Source organism: Bos javanicus, chromosome 17 (genome assembly GCF_032452875.1).
Source record: "Bos javanicus breed banteng chromosome 17, ARS-OSU_banteng_1.0, whole genome shotgun sequence".
NCBI lineage: Eukaryota > Metazoa > Chordata > Mammalia > Artiodactyla > Bovidae > Bos > Bos javanicus.
In genome coordinates, this window is record NC_083884.1 from 52,845,617 (window position 1) to 52,867,454 (window position 21,838).

The window sequence follows — 21,838 nt, forward strand, 5'->3', positions numbered from 1 at the left end:
TTGCATTTAATTTGTGTATTTTTTTTTTCCCTTTCTTTTTTATAGGTTCAGTGTTTCAAATGATTTAAAGTATGATGCTGAAAGAGATTTGAGGGATATTGGAGCAAAAAACATTTTGGTCCATTCATTGAATAAGGTATGAAAGTCTTCTATTCAGTTGGTCATTCAGTAAATATCTGTGAGACAAGAATGATAGTTTCCACTTTGTAGGGTTGTTAAGAGGATTAAATGAGTTATTTCACAAAAAGTGTAGTGAGTGCTAGCCACAACTGTTGATTTTTGGTTTAGATAATGTGCCAGGTAGGGTTATGTAGTGGCAAGTAAAATAGGCATTTTCTCTTTTTATGGAGTTTATTCTCTCAACCTTCAGGGTTTTTTTTCATTTATTGTTTCTGCTTATAAAACTACTATTTATGGATGAAACTAATACACTGAGTGTAAGAGTGCAGTGTAATAGAGCTGTATGGACAAGTAGTATAGTATGTCCGTTGCATCATGAATTGTGGTTTGGAGACTGGTTTAGATATTTGTATATTCAATGAACTTGTATACCTGTACCTGTGTTAATGTTAAAACAGTTCTGTCATTTGGAAGAAAAGTTTCACTTTCCAGAAGCACAGTTTAATGTTCATTTAGCAAGTTTTTATTGGCCGCCTACTAGGCACCAATTCCTGGAGCCTAGTTTGCCTAGGCTAACAAACCTAATTCCTGTAGGCACTTCTCTGCAGGCCTTTGACAGTGAGTAAATGTACATCTAGTCCTAAGTGAGTAAATGTACAGACTAGTCCTAAGTTGCTTCAGTGTTGCTCTGCCCATCAGTGACTTTTTTGGGGATGAGATTTACTGAATGGGTTGGTAGGTAAAAGTATTATGTCTTAGATAATTACCAACAGTTCAAAACTAAAACATGTAATGGGCATCTAGCAATATTTTTAATTTCTGAGTCAGTATAATTGAGGAGGGCTGCAGTGACTATTGATCATAATTCTTATATATCCCTCAGATCTTAATTACAGTGTTTTGCATATAGAAAATACATAGTAAATATTGGTAGAATGAATATTGTGCCTTTTTCTTGGGGAGAGTTTGGTTTGTAATGTTTTTTGAGGATAGACTTTGAAAACTGGATCCTTATAATTTTATATACATACACACATGTGTGTGTATGTGTGTATGTACTTGTGTGTGAGAAATTTTGTGTATGATTAAGAGGTCCTTTGACTTTCCTAAAGCCCATCATGGTACCATCATTTCCCTGCTGTATAGATTTGGGTGGGATAAATACTTCAGAGACAAAAGTGTATTGGTACCATCATTTCCCTGCTGTATAAATTTGGGTGGGATAAATATTTCAGAGACAGAAGTGTATTAAGTTCTTCCCTTTTCTTTTTCAGTTTAAATATGGAAAAATTTCTTCCAAACATAATGGGAGTGTGAAGAAGGGTGTTATTTTTGCTACCTATTCTTCCCTTATTGGTGAAAGTCAGTCTGGTGGTAAATATAAAACGAGGTTAAAACAACTTCTACATTGGTGCGGTGATGACTTCGATGGAGTGGTATCCTTTCCAACAAATTTTATATTTTTTAATGACATGAAAGTTAATGTAATATATGGGAATTCTGAAGTTAAGTAAAAAGATTGCTGGAATGAGAGCTTTAATGATTACATAGCTTGCAAGGGAGTCAGATAGTTGATTCTGTTTTGTAGCTGTCATATATGAGGCCACTGTTTAGTTCCTGCTTTAGGAAAATGTTAATAGGTATGGGACATGCTGAATATGCAGCCTTAAAATAGAATGTGGACCTAAATACCCAGAAGTACCCAGCTTTGTAAGATTTATAACAGATTAATATGATTGGAGCCAATGGTTCTAATGGAGTGGTGGACCCAAGAACTGTATCAGTGCTAGCAAAATGGCAGAATTCATACAGCATCAAAGTTGTCCTGTGAGAGCTTTGGCACCTAGTGATGTCTGAAGAAGTTACAAAACTCCTTTCAGCCACCTGAAGGACAGTATAACAGCAGTTAATCAAAAAGAAAAACCACAGGCCCTCTCCAACCCCCCATTTGATTTAAGCAGTCTTCATTTTCCACAGTAGTAACTTTTTTTTTGTATCTAGAAGAAGATTTAAATATCTAGTTAAGATTAGTGCCAAATTCAGTGAATGCCTCTGTGGCTAGCACAGGGGCAAAAATCAAGGAGAAGAATCACATAGAGGGCTTTGTTTATATTTGTAACTTTAAAAAAGGAAACAGGCTGCAGCAGATAACAGTAAAATGTTAAGGTTTGATGAAACCAGATGATAGGTGTATGGGTGTTAGTAAAAAAAACAAAAAATTCATGTGCAGGGGCTTGTTACCAACAGCATCCCTCCCCATGATAATCCTGATTTATTTTCACTCCAGAATTGTTTTTCTGTTTTTTGTTTGTTTGTTTACTCTTTAGGACTCTTGCATGTTTCCCCAGGCCTCAGGGAAATAAAAGCTAAGTCTTTCTGAGATCAGAGACACTTGGTACTAAAGTGACATGTTCCTTAATTTATTCTTTACAGATAGTTTTTGATGAATGTCATAAAGCAAAAAACTTATGTCCTGTTGGTTCTTCAAAGCCAACCAAGACAGGCTTAGCAGTTTTAGAACTTCAGAACAAATTGCCAAAAGCTAGAGTTGTCTATGCTAGTGCCACTGGTGAGTATTTATTTAAAAGATACAAGTATCTTTTTACATGTTAGTTTTTCAGCTGTAATATGTTTTTTTGGGGGGTTTTTCAGGTGCTTCTGAACCACGAAATATGGCCTATATGAACCGTCTTGGAATATGGGGTGAGGGAACTCCATTTAGAGAATTCAGTGACTTTATTCAGGCAGTAGAACGGAGGTAATGGAATTTACAGTGTACATTATTTGTTCTCAGTAGCAATCTAAAAGAGGTATTTTGCTAAAATCTCTTCCATGTATGTTAAAGCTCTACTATATTTAATGATAGTTACTGTGTGTTTTAATTTTATTCAGAGGTGTTGGTGCCATGGAAATAGTTGCTATGGATATGAAGCTTAGAGGAATGTACATTGCTCGACAGCTGAGCTTTACTGGAGTGACCTTCAAAATTGAGGAAGTTCTTCTTTCTCAGAGCTATGTTAAAATGTATAACAAAGCAGTCAAACTGGTAAGCCTTGTTTCCTTAACTCCTAGTATTTTTAATGTACCCGATGATGTTTTTGTTAGTTTTGTCCAGTGTAATGTCTGTCAGCTCACAGTATATTTCTGCCGTAAAATAACAAGATAAATTACTGGATCCTTATTTTCCCAGTTTTCTCTGTTACAGTAACTTAAATAACCCTTTATAGCAGAGCATGCGTAGCTTTAAAAATCAACATAACTGTTTCCTAAAATTACTGTATTAGTTAATAGGAATTTTGAGACAGCTCTGTGTGAGTGTCCTAAAAAACATTTGTTTAGAGGTTCCCAAGTTACTGAAAATGCTTCATTGAATTAATGTTAAATGGTGTCTTACACATTCTTTTGATTGAATTAGTCATATTGAAGTAATTCACACTCGAAGATTGAAATATCTGTTGATTGTGTGCCTTCAGTGGGTCATTGCTCGAGAGCGGTTTCAGCAAGCTGCAGATCTGATTGATGCTGAGCAGAGAATGAAGAAATCCATGTGGGGTCAGTTCTGGTCTGCTCACCAGAGATTTTTCAAATACTTGTGCATAGCGTCCAAAGTTAAAAGAGTTGTGCAACTAGCTCGAGAAGAAATCAAGAATGGAAAAGTAAGTTGGAGAATGCATTAACAGATGTGTCTTTGGTTTTGTGTTTTAGTCTTTTGGGTGTTGAGGTTTTCTACTTATAAAAGCCTTTGTTTCTAAAGGATAGTTGTAAGAGTATTAACAGTGAGACTTTAAAAAATACATTTTTACGACAATAAAAGCAATATGAATTTATAAAGAATTTGGATAGCTCAAAAAGGTGTTATAAACAAATAAACATCACTATAACTTGGCTGTCCATAGATGTAACCACTGATATCATGGATATGTAATACTGCAAAGGTTTTTCGTTTTTGGTGAATATATATCTACTTAAAGCACAAAAAACTGGAGCAGGGGCTTCAGTAGTGTTCACTGCTGTAATACTATCACCTGGCTAAGTGTTTTACATATAGCGCATTTCAAATATGCAAAATAAAGACATTGGTACACATGTACAAAATGGGTAATTCTTGTTTGAAATCTTTTTTAATTTATTTATTTTTGACCATGCTGTGTGTTTGTTGCTGCATGGGCTTTTCTCTGATTGCAGTACTTGGGCTTCTCATTGCCGTGACTTCTCTTGTTATGGAGCATGGACTCTAGGGCATGTGGGTTTCAGTAGTTGTGGCTCAAGGGCTTAGTTGCTCTGTGGCATGTGGAATCCTCCCGGATCAGGGATAGAACCCATGTCTGCTACATTGTCAAGTGGATTCTTTACCACTGAGCTACCAGGGAAGCCTTGAAATCTTTTTTTAAAACTAAATGTGTAAAATATGTTGTAAGAAACCACATACATATTTTTATTTATAATTAATAACATTCTTTTTTTTCCTCCAGTGTGTTGTAATTGGTCTGCAGTCTACGGGAGAAGCTAGAACATTAGAAGCCTTGGAAGAGGGCGGGGGAGAATTGAATGATTTTGTTTCAACTGCCAAGTAATGTTTATAGTTTTGAGTCTTTACTAAGATTAGTTTAAATGTTAGCATTTCCTGGAGACAAAATTTTTGCCTTTTAAATTTAAGTTTTTCTGATCTGAGTTTTCATAATCCTGTGTATCCATAGCAATATATCTATTGAAAAACAGTAACATAGAAATACTGAAATGTTAAGTATTTTAACATTGTATGTCCAGTGTTTGGACTAATGGAAGGGCTTGATTTCTGTTTTGTACATCTTGGAATTCTGACAGCTTGGTTTAAGTTTCAGTTTTGTCTTTGCTCTGTGTATTTGAAAGCACAAATACACAAAGCTGTATAATAATGGTTTCGTTTGTCCCAGTTTATTATGCTTTCATGTCAGCATTGCAGATAATTCTTGAAAAGTCAAAAGAATTTTAAGAAAGGCTTTAGACGTTACTTTTTGCTTTGTGTAACCAAACAATTCCAACTCTGGGAGTAAAACTAGTAAAATAACTTTTGCCACCATGATATCTTTTGCCTTAGGGGATACATGCAAGTGGCTCCTTTTAAGACATAATTTAAAACTCCTTTAAATTCAGAGCATGCACCTGCTAATCTGTATCTTGCCTAGTACTGCCTCGGAGATGATAGGTACTACATGGCTAGTGCAGCAGTTGACATGGCTATTCCAGTATGAGATGACCGTCAAGTATGAAATATGCACCAAGTTTCAAAGACTTAAGGAAATAGAATGTAAAACATTTCATTGTGACATTTTATAGTGACAGGTTGTTTTCTGTAACTTTTTAATGTAGCTCCTGAAAGTGAAAGTCGCTCAGTCCTGTTCGACTCTTTGTGACCCCATGGACTGTACAGTCCATGGAATTCTCTAGACCGGAATACTGGAGTGGGTAGCCTTTCTGTTCTCCAGGGGATCTTCCCAACCCAGGGAACGAACCCAGATCTCCTGCAGTACAGGCATGCAGGCACATTCTTTGCCAGCTGAGCCAAGAAGGGAACCCACGAATACTGGAGTGGATAGCCTATCCCTTCTCCAGCGGATCTTCCTGACCCAGTAATCGAACTGGGGTCTCCTGCATTGCAGGCGGATTTTTTACCAACTGAGGTATCAGGGAAGCCCTAATGCAGCTTCTTTGCTAAGTCGCTTCAGTCGTGTCCGACTCTGTGCGACCCCATAGACGGCAGCCCATTAGGCTCCTCTGTCCCTGGGATCCTCCAGGCAAGAATACTGGAGTGGGTTGCCATTTCCTTCTCCAGTGCATAAAAGTGAAAAGTGAAGTCGTTCAGTCGTGCCAGACTCTTAGCAACCCCATGGACTGCAGCCTACCGGGCTCCTCTGTCCATGGGATTTTCCAGGCAAGAGTACTGGAGTGGGGTGCCATTGCCTTCTCCTAATGCAGCTTCTAGAAAGTGTAAAAGTTGTGCTTGGTTTGCATTACATTTCAGTTGGATAGTCTTGCCTAGAATACTGAAATTCTTCTGACCTGGATTATCAGTATCTTATAAGATTGAATAAACTATTTTTTTGTTTTTGTTTTTCAGTAAGACATAGATTTAATTATTTTAACTCTTTCACATACCTGAAAATGGAAATACATGTGAAATAAATTGGTTAAAGGATTGTTAAAGTCCTTTATATTCAGAGTCCAGCTGTTCTGAGTCACCTTTTGACTCAGTCCCTTATGTTCCGTTTTTCCACATGGAGTCCTCCTGTGCTGCAGCATTTCTGAAAAAGAAACCATTGGTGCTGAGTTCCTAAGCTGGCTTTATTATGTGAAGCTAACCAACTTGTGGTATCCAATTTGGAGATGCTGCTAATAAAGTGTACTTATTTTAAGCAAATACTTTCAGTAATATTTTATATATAATAATTTTGCATACTGAGCCACTGACTATCACTTTTTTATCTCTCGTACGAACAGAGGAGTGTTACAGTCACTCATTGAAAAACACTTCCCTGCTCCGGATAGAAAAAAGCTTTATAGTTTGCTGGGAATTGATTTGACAGCTCCAAGTAACAGCAGTTCACCAAGAGATAGTCCTTGTAAGGAAAATAAAACAAAGAAGCGGAAAGGTGAGTACTTTCCTTTAAATGGTGCTAGAAGTAATATAAACTTGAGCATTTTGATGCAAGCTGTATTTTGGGTGTGTACTGCCTTCAAAAGACGCTTACTCCTTGGAAGGAAAGTTATGACCAACCTAGACAGCATATTAAAAAGCAGACACATTACTTTGTCAGCAAAGTTCCGTCTAGTCAAGGCTATGGTTTTTCCAGTGGTCATGTATGGATGTGAGAGTTGTACTATAAAGAAAGCTGAGCGCTGAAGAATTGATGCTTTTGAACTGTGGTGTTGGAGAAGACTCTTGAGAGTCCCTTGGATTGCAAGGAGATCCAACCAGTCCATCCTAAAGGAGATCAGTCCTAGGTGTTCATTGGAAGGACTGATGCTGAAGCTGAAACTCCAATACTTTGACCACCTGATGTGAAGAGCTGACTCATTTGAAAAGACCCTGATGCTGGGAAAGACTGAAGGCTGGAGGAGAAGGGGACAACAGAGAATGAGATGGTTGGATGGCATCACCGATGCAATGGACATGACTTTGAGTCATGGTGATGGACAGGGAGGCCTGGCATGCTGTGGTTCATGGGGTCCCAAAGACTCAGACATGACTGAGCGACTGAACTGAACTGCCTTCCTTAAATTGGATCATGTAGTGTTTGGTTTGTTTTTAAAGGAAGTGTCTTTTATTTATTTGACTGCGAGTCTTGTGGGATCTGAGTTCCCTGACCAGGGATTGAATCTGGGGTCAAAAAGCACGGAGTCCTAACCAGTGGACCACCAGGGAATTCCCATGGCCCATGTCATTTTGAATGCACAAGTAATCCCCATTTTATATTGGGGCTTTAATAGTTTGGTGCTAGGCACTGTGTTGAGCACTGCCCACACATAGTCTTGTTTAACTGCAAGGGATCCATATGAAAGGCTTTATTTTTTCAGTTTTAATAGACAGGAAATTAAGGCACAGAAAGAGGTCAGGCGATATCCTTAGGTTCACACCACTACTGGTTGATAAATGGGGAACCAAAATCTGGACCTTTCTGTTGTTGATGCTGTGTGTGTGGGTGTGTGAGAGTATGTGTGTGCATGCATGCGTGCTCAGTCTCTTCAGTCGTGTCCGATTCTTTGCAACCCTGTGGACTGTAACCTGCCAGGCTCCCCTTTCCATGGGGATTCTCCCGACAGGAATACTGGAGTGGGTTGCCATGCCTTCCTCCAGGGCATCTTCCTGACCCAGGAATCAAACCCACGTCTCCTGCATTGCAGGCAGATTCTTTACCCACTGAGCCACCTGGGAAGCCTGTGTGTTTATATAGTCTTCTTTAAAGAGACTTTTGTTAGTTTATTACTGAATTACTAGGCATACACTTATTTATGTTTGTTAGACATTTTATAAAAATTGCAAAGTTGGATTTGTGTTTAGGTGCTTACTAAACTCTTTGCCTGGATAAGGCAGTGGCACCCCACTCCAGTACTGTTGCCTGGAAAATCCCATGGATGGAGGAGCCTGGTAGGCTGCAGTCCATGGGGTTGCTAAGAGTTGGACACGACTGAGCAACTTCACTTTCACTTTTCATGCATTGGAGAAGGAAATGGCAACCCTCTCCAGTGTTCTTACCTGGAGAATCCCAGGGACGGGGAGCCTGGTGGGCTGCTGTCTATGGGGTTGCACAGAGTCGGACATGACTGAAGCGACTTAGCAAGCTCTTTGCCTTTTAGAAGTTAACATCTCAGGCTCTCTCCAAAATGCTGATAAGAACATACATGATGCTGTGTGTTCTAAATACAGTGCCTGACACTTTAACTTTAAATTTTCATCTGTTGCAAGAAATGCTTTTTCCCTTATATTTTTAATATGCCTGAAAGCAGGTTGGGTATTATAACTGGCATTATTTTTTATTTTGGTGACACAAAAAGTAATGTTGTGACCTAGAGTCAGTGACCTGTTAGAGTGGCCAGTGGATGGCCATGTTTCCCTTTTCTAAATTATCTTCTCACCATTTCGTTGGTATGTGAACCTTTTTAATGTTCTTCTCAGTTTTGATTAGTTTACTCTAGATATCTTCTATGAATTTCCAGTAAGATAATTCAGATTAGCACCTTGTTTAACTTTTAAAAATGCAGTTCTGTAGATTTTTGGGGTAGTATTCCATAAAGTATTTAAGTAGTTTAAAAACCTGTAATTATTAGGCCTTGTCTCTCAACCTGATACACACATTCTGACAATGCCAGAGATTGTTTCATCTTTGTTGTCCTGAATTTTAAAACTTGTGCGTTTGAAGGCTGTCTTGAGTTAATATTTATGTACATAATTTCTCCTAAAAATAATTATATATAACCTGATTTTTTACAGGAGTCCAAAAGGCTATACTTGTTCATTGTTTTTGTATGCTGCTGCTGCTGCTTGGTTGATTCAGTCATGTTTGACTCTGTGCAACCCTGTGGACTGCAGCCTGCCAGGCTTCTGTCCATGGCATTCTCTAGGCAAGAGTAGTAGAATGGTGTGCCTTCCCCTCTTCCTTGTTCTTATATACTTATGCAAATACTTTTCTTTTGTAGTTTTCTTTTGAATTAGTTAACTGTGCTTATGAACTAAATATAATTTCCTAACTTTTACCACAGTGCATTTTGACTCTCTTGTTTGGGTTTTGTGGGCAGGTGAAGAAATAACTCGAGAAGCCAAAAAAGCACGAAAAATAGGTGGCCTTACTGGTAGCAGTTCTGATGATAGTGGAAGTGAATCTGATGCCTCTGATAATGAAGAAAGTGACTATGAGAGCTCTAAAAACATGAGTTCTGGAGATGATGATGATTTCAACCCATTCAGAGATGAGTCTAGTGAGGATGATGAAGATGGTAAGTTCTTTAATATTTTAAATATAAACTAAAGGGTCCTTAATTCTGTGTATTTGAAATGGGATATTGTACTAAAACCTTTTCTTTTCCTGTAAAAATTATCAGATTCTAATCTTTGCTTTGTGGGAGCTCCAAGCTTGTCTGTCTTCTGGCAGTTGAGCTCATTTATGAAAGGTCATGACGTCAATTTTGTTCAATTATGTTTAACCTCAAACCATGGCATTTACCTCATGGTGTATGGATGTACTGGACTGCTATAGTTGGTGGTGGTTTACAAGTTGTCGGTCAACAATACAAAAAAACTCAATGGTGGTTTCCTTTGAAAATTCCGTACCTGCGTTAACAGATGATTTATGTCTTTCCTTAACTTTCAGATCCCTGGTTAATCAGAAAAGATCATAAGAAAAACAAAGATAAAAAAAAAAGGAAAAGTATAGATCCAGATTCTATTCAAAGTGCCTTATTAGCGTCAGGTCTTGGATCAAAACGACCTAGTTTTTCTTCTACACCAGTTATTTCACCTGCTCCTAACAGTGCACCAGGTAACCACGTGGATGTTTGCTTTGTCTGTGAAATGTACTTTCAAACAAAACAAATATTTAAACTGTGTACTGATTTTTAACACATGTACTTTATCTAGCTAACAGTAACACCAACAGCAACAGTAGCCTTATAACAAGTCAAGATGCCGTGGAAAGGGCCCAACAGATGAAGAAAGACCTACTTGATAAACTAGAAAAATTAGCTGAAGACCTCCCTCCTAATACCCTGGATGAACTTATTGATGAACTTGGTGGCCCTGAAAATGTTGCTGAGGTAAATATGACTTGAACACCGTTGATTCTGTCCTAGGTAATTTTTTTTTTTTTTTTTGCCACTTACAAACCCTTTAGAATGAATAATATATTGTTTCCTCATAAAATTATCTAACATCCTCTCTGAGATCTGAGAACCCTGTTCTACTCTAGTTGTCATCCTCGAGCAAGTGAGTTCCTTCCCCTAGTGTCTTGAGTATCTGCCCCAAGACTCAGATCTGTGTTATTGCCCCTGTCACACACAGCCTTTGTTGTCATTGCCACATGTTGGTTTTCTCCACTGAATCTGGACTTTTCAGAACCAGGCTTTATGTCGCAGTGTTTCATCTCCCCCGCCCGGCTCCTGGTGCGGGAGAGGATGCACAGTGCACGTTGGCTTCCTTCTCCCTTTCACCTCCACCATGTTTCTCTAGTGGGAGTCCTAAACTTCCTGCACCATACTCAGATACCTTAACTGTAAGCAACATTGTTTGACTTTGCAGATGACTGGCCGCAAGGGGAGGGTCGTAAGCAATGATGATGGAAGCATATCTTATGAGTCAAGATCTGAACTTGATGTTCCTGTGGAAATACTAAATATTACAGAAAAACAAAGATTTATGGATGGAGATAAGGTATGTTTTTCTAGGATGCGTTTTGGTGAAAAGAATTATGCCCGTACATTTCAGTTAATCTTTAGGTTTTTTTCTTTTAATAAAAATCATGTATGTTGAATGTTCTTTTTTTTTTAAACTAATAGTAATTACTGAACATTTTACATGTTTTCATTATTTTCTTGTAAGTTGAATGCAGTAAGGGTCATGCACAGAATAAGATGCCGCTCTTTTGGGGCCTTTAAAAGTCTTTAATCAGAATATTAATATGTTCTTTCAGGTCATATTAGTGGTCATATATCTAATGCTTACTTGAGTGTCAGTATAATCTTGAATCTAGAGATATATTTAAGCATGCCTAGATTACTAGGATTCTTTAGTTTTGCTGTTTCTTATCCTGCTCTGCTGTGTTCTATTAGGATGATTTACTCTGAATGAATGTACACTTGCTTATTTAATGACTGCAGAGGTTGTGATTGCCTTCAGAGGCCCTTTCTGTATGCTCTTATTGTTAAGTAAACTTCATGAATTGTAAGAGTCTCAGATCAGTTCTTCCTCCATCTAGTTGGAATTGCTCATTAAGCGTTTGCTGATGAGTTTGCTAAAAAATAGGTAGGTGTAACACTTCAGCCTCATTCTTTAATCTGAAAGGGGTAGAATAAAATCTTATATCTTTATCCACATTTTGCTCTGTATTTAAAAAATTCTTTTACTTCTGCAAGTGGAAAACAGATGATAGTTATTACCGTTATCAAAGTTATCTTTTAAGTGTATTTAAAGCTCTTGTTCCGGAGAAGGCAATGGCAACCTACTGGAGTGGGTCTCCAGTACTCTTGCCTGGAGAATCCCATGGACGGAGGAGCCTGTTAGGCTACAGTCCATGGGGTCGCTAAGAGTCTGACAGGACTGAGCGACTTCATTTTCACTTTTCGCTTTCATACACTGGAGACGGAAATGGCAACCCACTCTAGTGTTCTTGCCTAGGGAAATCCCAGGGACAGAGGAGCCTGTTGGGTTGCCGTCTTTGGGGTCGCACAGCATCTGACACGACTTAGCAGCAGCAGCAGCAAAGCTCTTGTTACGTATTTTAAAGATTGTAGGTAGAGGTATCAATTATTTTATTTATTTGTTTCACTAGTAATTTAGGCCCATGTCCATTAGGAATTATGTATTAGTTGGGATCACGTTTGGCTGTTAAGTGACAGAAAACCCACTATCACAATGACTTAAAGTGGAAGTTCATTTTTCACATGTAGAAATTTTGTTAGGTCAGCACTGACATGACCCCTTGAAGACTAGGTCTCTTCTGTCTTGATACTTTATATGCAGACTTGGATTTCCAGGTTAACCTCCATATTCCATGACAGCTATTTCACATTCAGTCATTACTGAATGTGTTTCAGCCAGCAGAGAGGAAAAAAGAGGAAGACATATCTTCAATTAGGGACATTTCCTGGACATTGTCCATGTGACCTGCTGGGTTGAGTGTGCCCACACTTAGCTGTAAGGGAGACTGGAAATGTAGTCTTGATTTTGAGTGTTCTTGTAACCATGCACAGCTAAAATGAAGGGTTCTATAATTTATGGAGAATACGTAGTGGTGGATGTTTTCCTGCTTGTCTTTGTGCAAAAGTGATCTTTTATTTTTTCTCCTTACTCTTGATACAGAATATTGCTATCATCTCAGAAGCTGCCAGCTCAGGTATTTCATTACAAGCGGATAGAAGGGCTAAAAATCAAAGGCGAAGAGTTCATATGACTCTGGAGTTACCATGGAGTGCTGATAGAGCAATTCAGCAATTTGGTAAATCCTGCACTGAATTTCATTTCATTGGGGAAAATAATATTGGACATAGTAAAACTTGACGCGTGTGTCGGTTTTGGAGATACTTAGGTATTGCATGTACCTTAAAGAATAGAGTACATCATGAATGTATTTTCTTAGTCATAAAAGCTGTAAAAGACCTGAAGTAGGGCTTTCTGGCTTTATATTCAAGAATGGGGCTCCTTAGGAATATCCTTCTTGCAGACCTCTGGGGATGTATATTACCTGTGTCAGCAGCTGCCACTTGATGTCCTTTTCAACCCCCAGTGGCTTGAGTGAGGGCACATTGCTCCTCCCTTCCCCTCCATCTTCATGTCCCATGACCTGGCAATTAAAAAAAAAAAAAGAAGAAAAATTAAAAAAAATTTTTCTTTGAGAATCCAGAGCAGCTGTGCATCAGCAACATTGTGGTCATCCAAACTGGGGTAGCACTTAAGCGATTATCACTTAACAGTTTTATGGGAGTTTTTGTTCTCTTGCAATGAGGAGTGTTACTCTGAATACAAATGTTGTTCAAGTCATTGTTTGCAATTTTTTCCTTTTTGGGGAATTGGGGTGATTACATTCTTTACTTCTTCAGGATACCAGCTTACTCTTAAGTGCTAGGAATAGATCTCATAACACTAGTACTGAGCAAACACAATCAGTGATTTTTTTTTTTTAATGTCGTTACAGGACGAACTCATAGATCAAATCAAGTTACCGCTCCTGAATATGTCTTTCTGATTTCTGAATTGGCAGGAGAACAAAGATTTGCATCTATTGTTGCTAAAAGACTTGAGAGTTTGGTAAGTTTTTTAGTTACATAGATGTGTGTAAAAAATGGTGTATGTTACTTGTCTTCTCTGCTTTGATTGGAAATTTTATGTTTGGATAGGGCGCACTTACACATGGAGACAGAAGAGCAACAGAATCGAGAGATCTGAGCCGGTTCAACTTCGATAATAAGGTACATTTCAGCTGTCAGTATCCCTGAGAAATTGTGGCAGTGTATGGTGTCTATGAGGAACAGAAAGGTCAAGTGGTTACTGTTTAAAACTTTTAAGTTGCCTCCTCTTACGATTTTGCTGTAAAATCATGGCTTCCTGCAAGATGGAAAGCAATTAGGTCTTCGGTGATCAAATGTGCTGTATAATGATCTCTTGCTGTGGGAAAAGAGGATTATAAGAAATACTTGTGGATGAATCAAGTAGGAGTTCCCAGTAGTAAAGAAAGTTGTTTATTTATTGAATGCCTGCTGTGTGCAAAGGTGTGAATGAGGCACTAGGCTATGTAAAGTTTACATAAAGGTAATTGAGTCCTGCTATTTTTTACTGTTTGATACAATAGTAGTTTTTATAGCATTCATTTGGTCATGTAATTGAAGAGTATCCAAATGCTGAAACTGGTTAAATGTCTTTGCTTTTTTATTGCAGTATGGAAGAAATGCTTTAGAAATTGTCATGAAATCCATTGTAAACCTAGATTCTCCTATGGTATCACCACCTCCAGACTATCCTGGAGAATTCTTTAAAGGTAACTCTTAAAAATAATCATAAAAAAGGAAAATGAGTACTGACAAGCCTCACCTTTTAGAAGGTACTAAAACCCATTCTAAGAGGTGCTGTTGCTTTCATACATAAAATGTATGAAATTTAGAAATTGATGGTTATCAGACACCTAAATTGACCTCTTACAATAAGCAGTAGATTTACTAAATTTCATTCAGGTAAAGTGACTTTACTCTTGAGTTTATTGCATGTTGTATAACTTTAGATTACTAGAGGAAAAATAGTTTTGTTAGATTAATTGAAGATGACTATGTCAAATAACTTTTTGCATTTAATTTTAAGTATCTGGGTAAATCTGTGAAGGTTAGTGGGGAATGTAAATATTGATAAAATTGGCCATATATTAATAGTTGTTAAAACTGGATAATGGGTACATGTGGGTTCATAGAATATTCTCTCTTTACATTTGTGTATATTTGGAAATTTTTATATTAAAGAAGTCCTAAATAGTGCTACAGAAATTCTTAGATGTGTAGATTTTACCCCATTAATATTAGTAGGCTGAGAGATTTCAGTAGTTCAGGAAACTGAAAGTATTTTGGAGAATAAATAGATGTAAGATACTTGAAACATTGTCATTATTAAGTTAGCGTTTTTTACTAGGAAGTCCTTTCCAGTTGAACTGGTATTTACTGTTGGTAGTAGTCCATATTGACACAGCTGGCAGGGCTGTTTATAACCATTGATGGCATTTAACAAAACAAAAACCTATAAAACCTTAGCCCTGTTCTTTTTCTCCCTCTCCCTTTCCTTCTTTTCTTTTTGTCTGGTCATTGGAGGGATTGTCAAAACGACTCACCGATTTAGTTCTAGTTCTGAAATAGTGCATGTTATTTATTCATTGTCAGTAATGAAAACTAATCCGAAAGTAAATAATGAGGAGCCAATACTCTGTTTAACTACCTGCCCACTTCCACTCTCATCTGGTAAGGTTACAAATGTTGACAGTTTGAACAGGAGCAGACTAACAAGTCCTTGTCCGTGTTTGTCTAAACACAGAGCTTTTTAAAAACATACTACTTGAAACGTACTTTTCTCAGTATATCACAGACATACATCTCTCATAAGTCATTAGCTATAGCATGAACACGTTTTTAACAGTTGTGTAATATTCTCCATCTAGCTTATGTAACAGTTCTTCAGTTATTCCTTTATTGATATTCAAGTAGTTTTAATTTTTTTTGCATCACAAAGTGCTGGAATTATAACGGCTACTCTTCTATTCAGAAGAATTCCTTCTATTCATGTAATTTCTTCATAGAATGGGTTCCTAAAATGAGGACTTTTTGCATTGGAGCTCTTTGGCTACAGAGTTGTCATGTCACTTGCAGAATCTAAACATTTTAAGCATGTAGCAGTCTAGCTAACTAAATAAACATGTAAATAGGATATAATTATGTTTCTTATTTCCCTTTTCTCTTTCTTAAACCCGTATTCAGTAAGTCTGGGTTGGAGCCTGGAGACCATTATTTTTTTTTTTTTAAATTTTATAAATCATCCTCTTAGTAACATAATTCAGAACATGTTGACCGTTACACTTGTTGCTTATCTTTTGCATCTCCTTGTCAATACTGATAGGTAATGTTTGTAAAGGAAACATGATTATTTCCTTATTTACACAGTTATTTAATCACTATCCTGCTGTGTATTCAAAATTCAAAATTGATTCTGTGAGCAGAGCAGCTTTGTAGCCTAGAATCTCCACTGCCAAAGATTGTTGTTGGAAAGATAAGACATCTTAGTGAAAACAGTATGTATAATGTGAAGTTAGAGTTCTAGGATTTTGAAGTGCCTAAAGATCTTTAGGGTCTGTGTGTTCCTTTTAATTCAGCTAATAGGAATTATGGAAGATAAGTATGCTAAAACTTGATCTGGTTTAATTAGTTAGGTAACAGCTCATTGAGTCATTTGAGCTGTAACATTTTTTATAAATTTGTTTTATTTTAGATGTTCGACAAGGACTGATAGGAGTTGGTCTAATAAATGTAGAAGATCGTTCAGGAATTCTTACTCTAGATAAAGGTAATAATATGAGTTTCATATATGTACATAACTGTTGCTGTATCATTACAGCCCATTTTGTTGTTTGTTTTTGTCAATTTGAAGGGGAAGTTTCAAGTCTGTTGGTCTGTCTCTCAGTACTTAGTGTTCACAAAGCATTCCTGCTACTGTGTTTATTCAAAAAATTAGACCTCTATTCTCCTCTCTCTTGTATCAGCAGTTCTCAAACTAGGTTGCAGGTATGAGCAACTGTTGAGCTTTTTGAAAGTACTTAAGCCAGGCCAGGAGCTCAGGCAGTGGTCATTTTCCAGAGCTCTAGGGCATTCTACTTGTGCAGCAAAAGTTGAGCTTCACTGACTTGTGGCACTTAATAACTTTACAAGTTATGACTTAATGTTGGAAAGCATTCTTATGTGCTAAATTGTATTCATATTTTCAGTAAGTGAAGTTGAAGATGCAAAAATCTAATTTGGCAAACATCTTTTGACCACACAGTATAGCTGTACTAATAGCTAGAGATAGAAGCGGTCAAAGTATAGGCCTGTTCTGGAAACAGTACAAGAATTGTGAGGGAAGACTTTGGAGACGAAAGTGAGACTTGAACTAGGCTGAGATGAATAAACTTGTTAAACTGCCATTTGAATGCCTTAAATCGTTCATAAAATTTTGTCATTGCAGATTATAACAACATAGGAAAATTCTTAAACAGAATTTTGGGCATGGAAGTGCATCAACAGAATGCACTATTTCAGTATTTCGCAGACACACTTACTGCAGTCGTTCAAAATGCCAAAAAAAATGGAAGATACGATATGGGAATCTTAGGTAAGTTGGGAAATTTTTAAAATGTCATGTGTATTCCTGATGAAAAATTATTTTATACTTATATGTTGCTTTTTCTTATTCAAGATCTTGGTTCTGGGGATGAAAAAGTGAGGAAAAGTGATGTTAAGAAGTTTCTGACTCCAGGATATTCAACATCTGGCCATGTAGAATTATACACAGTACGTCTGTAAAATGTGCACATTCAAGTATAGTGTGCTTTTCTGATAGACATCCTAAGAAATGAGTTTAATTTAAATTTTATTACTATTTTTTTTTACAGATAAGTGTGGAGAGGGGAATGTCCTGGGAGGAAGCTACCAAGATTTGGGCTGAGCTGACAGGACCAGATGATGGCTTTTATTTGTCATTGCAAGTAAGACTTGTTTCCTTTAAATCTTAATTGTTAAGATAATGTGTTTTCATTGCCATCATTGTAATTATGTTTGCTTTGTACTGATTTTCCACCTGTATTTAGCTTTTTCTATTATGATAATTTATCATTGTAAGCATGATACATTTTTAATAGTTTTTGAGGAGTATTATTAAATGCAAGTTTTAAATTATTACATATTTGAGGACTTCCCTGGCAGTCCAGTGGTTAAGACTCCATGTTTCCACTGCAGGGGGCATGGGTTCTGTCCTTGGTCAAGAAACAGATTCTCCTTACCACTCAGCATGGCCCCCCAAAATTGCATATTCTTAGTAAATTGAACTCCCCCCCCCCCCCATAATATAGTGTGACCTTCTCTAGTCATACTAATGCTTTATGTCTTCAGGATTCAGTTTTCAGTTGCTAATGTAATAACTACTGTCATTAGTTTAGTACTTGCATGTGGACAAAGCTCAGGGGAGAGAGAATATGGTGTACATAATTTACATTCAGACGTACACACGTACACACACAGACGAGTGCATATTTATTTGTCCTGATTAAAACTGTGGAATTTTAGTTTCACCTTTTCTCTGATACTTTGGTCTTCTTTCTTCCACACCAATAATCCTTGTGCTTCAGGGCACATAGGATGATAAAATCTTATGGGCACTCTACCCCAATATTCCTGAAAATACTTTTTATTTTATTTATTTTATTTTATTTTATTTTATTTTTAAACTTTACAATATTGTATTGGTTCTGCCATACATCGAAATGAATCTGCCACAGGCATACACGTGTTCCCCATCCTGAACCCTCTTCCCTCCTCCCTCCCCATACCATCCCTCTGGGTCGTCCCAGTGCACCAGCCCCAAGCATCCAGTATCGTGCATCGAACCTGGACTGGCGTGAAAATACTTTTTAAAAATAACTTGTTTGCATATACCTTCCCCCATTCTATTTTAAAAATAGTTATACTATTTCTACATGTTGGCATCTGACAATGATATAGTATACTCTTCTTTTAACCCTTAATTAATCTTAGTTCTATAGATAATGACAGTTTTACCAGACATGAAGTCTATTATTTCACATTTTCTTTTCTTGAGTATCTTAAAAGATGCTACTATGTACTCTTCTGAGATAGAGTTGCTGTCAGAGTTTGATAGTGTTCTAATTTCCTTTCCCTGTTTGTATTTAATTGTTCTTTGGTGCCTGTATGTATAAAGGATTCTTTAAAGTTTGGTAATTTTATTAGAGTTTATCTTCTGTTAGTCATTCTTGGTCAGTATTCTCAGGCAGGTGGTATGCTCTTTTAATATGTAGTTTCAGATCTTTATTTTAGAAAGTTTCTGAATTATTTGTATTTGTAAAATTTTTAGTATTTTCTTGAATTTCTCCATTACTAGGACTCCTCTTACCACACTTTAGATCTTTACTTTGCCTTTTATATTTATTTTCTCTTGAATTCTTTTTAATCTTTATTTCTTTTTCTTTAACAGCTTTATTGAGATATAATTCACATACTGTACAGTTCACTCACTTAAGTGTATAATTTAATGATTTCTGGCATATTACAGAATTTTTTAAAGTTAGGGTAAAATACATAACAAACTTGCCGTTTTATCCATTTTAAAGTGTACGATTTAGTGGCATTGATTATATTCACAGTACTGTCCAGCCATCACCATTACACAACTCCCCCAGCCTCTGATAACCTCTCATCTCTTTTCTGTCTATAAATTTGCATATCTTGGTACCTCATATAAATGGACTCATGCAACATATGACATTTGTGTGTGGCTTCTTTCACTCAGCATATTGTTTTAAGGTTCATCCATGTTGTGACCTGTGTCAGTTCTTTATTCCTTTTTGTGAGTCTTCTCTAGCACCATAGTTCAAAAGCATCCATTCTTCTGCGCTCAGCTTTCCTAATAGTCCAACTCTCACATCCACACATGACCACTGGAAAAACCATAGCCTTGACTAGACGGACCTTTGTTGGCAAAGTAATGTCTCTGCTTTTGAATATGCTATTTAGGTTGGTCATAACTTTCTTTCTAGGAGTAAGCATCTTTAAATTTCATGGCTGCAATCACCATCTGCAGTGATCGTGGAGTCCAGAAAAACAAAGTCAGCCACTGTTTCCACTGTTTCCCCATCTACTTGCCATGAAGTGATGGGACCGGATGCCATGATCTTAGTTTTCTGAATGTTGAGCTTTAAGCCAACTTTTTCACTTTTCTCTTTCACTTTCATCAAGGGGCTCTTTAGTTCTTCTTCACTTTCTGCCATAAGGGTGGTGTCATCTGCATATCTGAGGTTATTGATATTTCTCCTAGCAGTCTTGATTCCAGCTTGGACTTCCTCCAGCCCAGCATTTCTCATGATGTACTCTGCATATAAGTTAAATAAGTAGGGTTAGACTCTAAAGAAAGCTGTGTGCAGAAGAATTGATACTTTTGAATTGTGGTGTTGGAGAAGACTCTTGAGAGTCCCTTGGACTGTAAGGAGATCCAGCCAGTCCAGCCTAAAGGAGATCAGTCCTGGGTGTTCATTGGAAGGACTGATGTTGAAGCTGAGACTCCATTACTTTGGCCACCTGATTTGAAGAGCTGACTCATTTGAAAAGACCCTGATGCTGGGAAAGATTGAGGGCAGGAGGAGAAGGGGACGACAGAGGATGAAATGGTTGGATGGCATCACTGACTCAATGGACATGGGTTTGGGTGGACTCCGAGAGTTGATGATGGACAGGGAGGCCTGGCGTGCTGCGGTTCATGGGGTCGCAAAGAGTCGGACACGACTGAGCGACTGAACTGAACTGAACTCCATTGTATGTATATAGCACTTTTTGCTTATTTGCAGACATTTATGGAGTGACAAACTGTAAATGAAGACTTGGTTCAAGAAGTAACTGTGTAAATGAGACCAATTATGATGATGCTGCAGGCAGGGTAAAACCGTAAATAAGCTGTCTAGAGCATGAATCCTGAACTTCTTATGAGAGGGGTCAGGTAGTCAGTATCGTAGATCTTGCCAGGGCGTGTATCATCTCTGCTGACTCTTCTTTGTGAATTTTTTCCCCTTCCTTTCTAAGATCCTTTCTCCCTCCCTTTGTTAAACTGTTGTTAAGCATAAGATCAGGCCAGATTTTGTCCATAAGCTTAGTTTATGGTCCCTAACTCAGTAGCAAAGCTCTCAAACTGGATCTGGTTCTGGGGGGTGGGGAGGGAGGGGTGTGTGTGTAAATCTTATGATCCTCGTGAGGTTATACAGAGTAATACATAGGAATTTCTTGTACATGAGTTTTCCCAGTGGTAGCATTTTATACAACTATAGTACAATATCACAGTGAAGATATTGATACAGTTCACCAGATTTTATTCAAATTTCTCTTAAGGCCTTGGATAGGATTTTGATTGGTCCATATAGGATATTGGTTATTGTCTTTCATTTGAAATTATTGAATTGAAGCACTGGTAGATTTTGTTGAAAATGCTGATCCTTATCAGTTTCCCTGGAGTGAAAAAGGATGTGGTAACGTTGCCCTTTGTTACTGTCTGCATGGGCTCAGACAGCTGGATGTGAGGAGTGAGGACCTCCAAAGAGACATCTGGGATTTCCCTGGTGGTCAGTGGTTGAGATTCCACACTTTGAATGCAGGGGGCGTGGATTCCATCCCTAGTCAGGGTACCTAAGATCATGCACACTGGGGCGCAGCCAGAAAGTTGAAGAGGAGGCGTTCTTCCGGGAAGGCATAGCCTATTTCTTTGAACTTCCTCAGCATTAAGCACATATGACTTAGAATTTGTTTAATGTGTGTTGACATTAGGAAAGCCATGTCAGAATCATTGACACAATTTTAAAAATAATGTTTGTTTATTTATTTTTGGCTGTGCTGGGTCTTCATTGCTGCTTGTGGGCTTTCTCTGGTTGTAGCGAGCAGGGGATACTCTTCGTTGAGGAGCAGAGGCTCTAGGCATTGAGGCAGTAGATTTGGTGGAAGGACCTAGTTGTTCCTCAGCATATGGGATCTTCCTGGACCAAGGATAGAACCCACATCCCCTGCATTGGCAGGCAGATTCCTATCTACTGTACCACCAGAAAAGTCCACAAACTCACTTCCTCTGTAGTGTGATGCTTATTTTATAACTATAATAATTAATACTGTCAAGGTAGATCACATTGTTAAATGCTTTAAACATCGCCTTAAAGTATAATTAGAGTATTTCACATCAGCTGACAAAAGATTTTTAAATGTA

The 21,838-nt window shown here is 37.6% G+C and overlaps 1 protein-coding gene across 4 annotated transcripts in view; it reads left to right on the forward strand.

Moving 5' to 3' along the window:
- Window positions 1-21,838, forward strand: part of SBNO1 (strawberry notch homolog 1) — a 57,436-nt gene that overhangs the window by 24,378 nt on the left and 11,220 nt on the right. For all 4 annotated transcript variants that reach the window (XM_061384612.1, XM_061384611.1, XM_061384613.1 and 1 more), the window contains 20 exons: window positions 46-136; window positions 1,395-1,556; window positions 2,554-2,689; window positions 2,773-2,878; window positions 3,013-3,166; window positions 3,594-3,776; window positions 4,593-4,690; window positions 6,598-6,749; window positions 9,394-9,591; window positions 9,966-10,133; window positions 10,232-10,407; window positions 10,889-11,020; window positions 12,668-12,803; window positions 13,500-13,612; window positions 13,702-13,773; window positions 14,240-14,339; window positions 16,322-16,396; window positions 17,054-17,200; window positions 17,285-17,379; window positions 17,481-17,573. In XM_061384612.1, coding sequence (XP_061240596.1) covers window positions 46-136; window positions 1,395-1,556; window positions 2,554-2,689; window positions 2,773-2,878; window positions 3,013-3,166; window positions 3,594-3,776; window positions 4,593-4,690; window positions 6,598-6,749; window positions 9,394-9,591; window positions 9,966-10,133; window positions 10,232-10,407; window positions 10,889-11,020; window positions 12,668-12,803; window positions 13,500-13,612; window positions 13,702-13,773; window positions 14,240-14,339; window positions 16,322-16,396; window positions 17,054-17,200; window positions 17,285-17,379; window positions 17,481-17,573 — 2,587 coding nt within the window. The remainder of the gene's footprint in view (window positions 1-45; window positions 137-1,394; window positions 1,557-2,553; window positions 2,690-2,772; window positions 2,879-3,012; window positions 3,167-3,593; window positions 3,777-4,592; window positions 4,691-6,597; window positions 6,750-9,393; window positions 9,592-9,965; window positions 10,134-10,231; window positions 10,408-10,888; window positions 11,021-12,667; window positions 12,804-13,499; window positions 13,613-13,701; window positions 13,774-14,239; window positions 14,340-16,321; window positions 16,397-17,053; window positions 17,201-17,284; window positions 17,380-17,480; window positions 17,574-21,838) is intronic.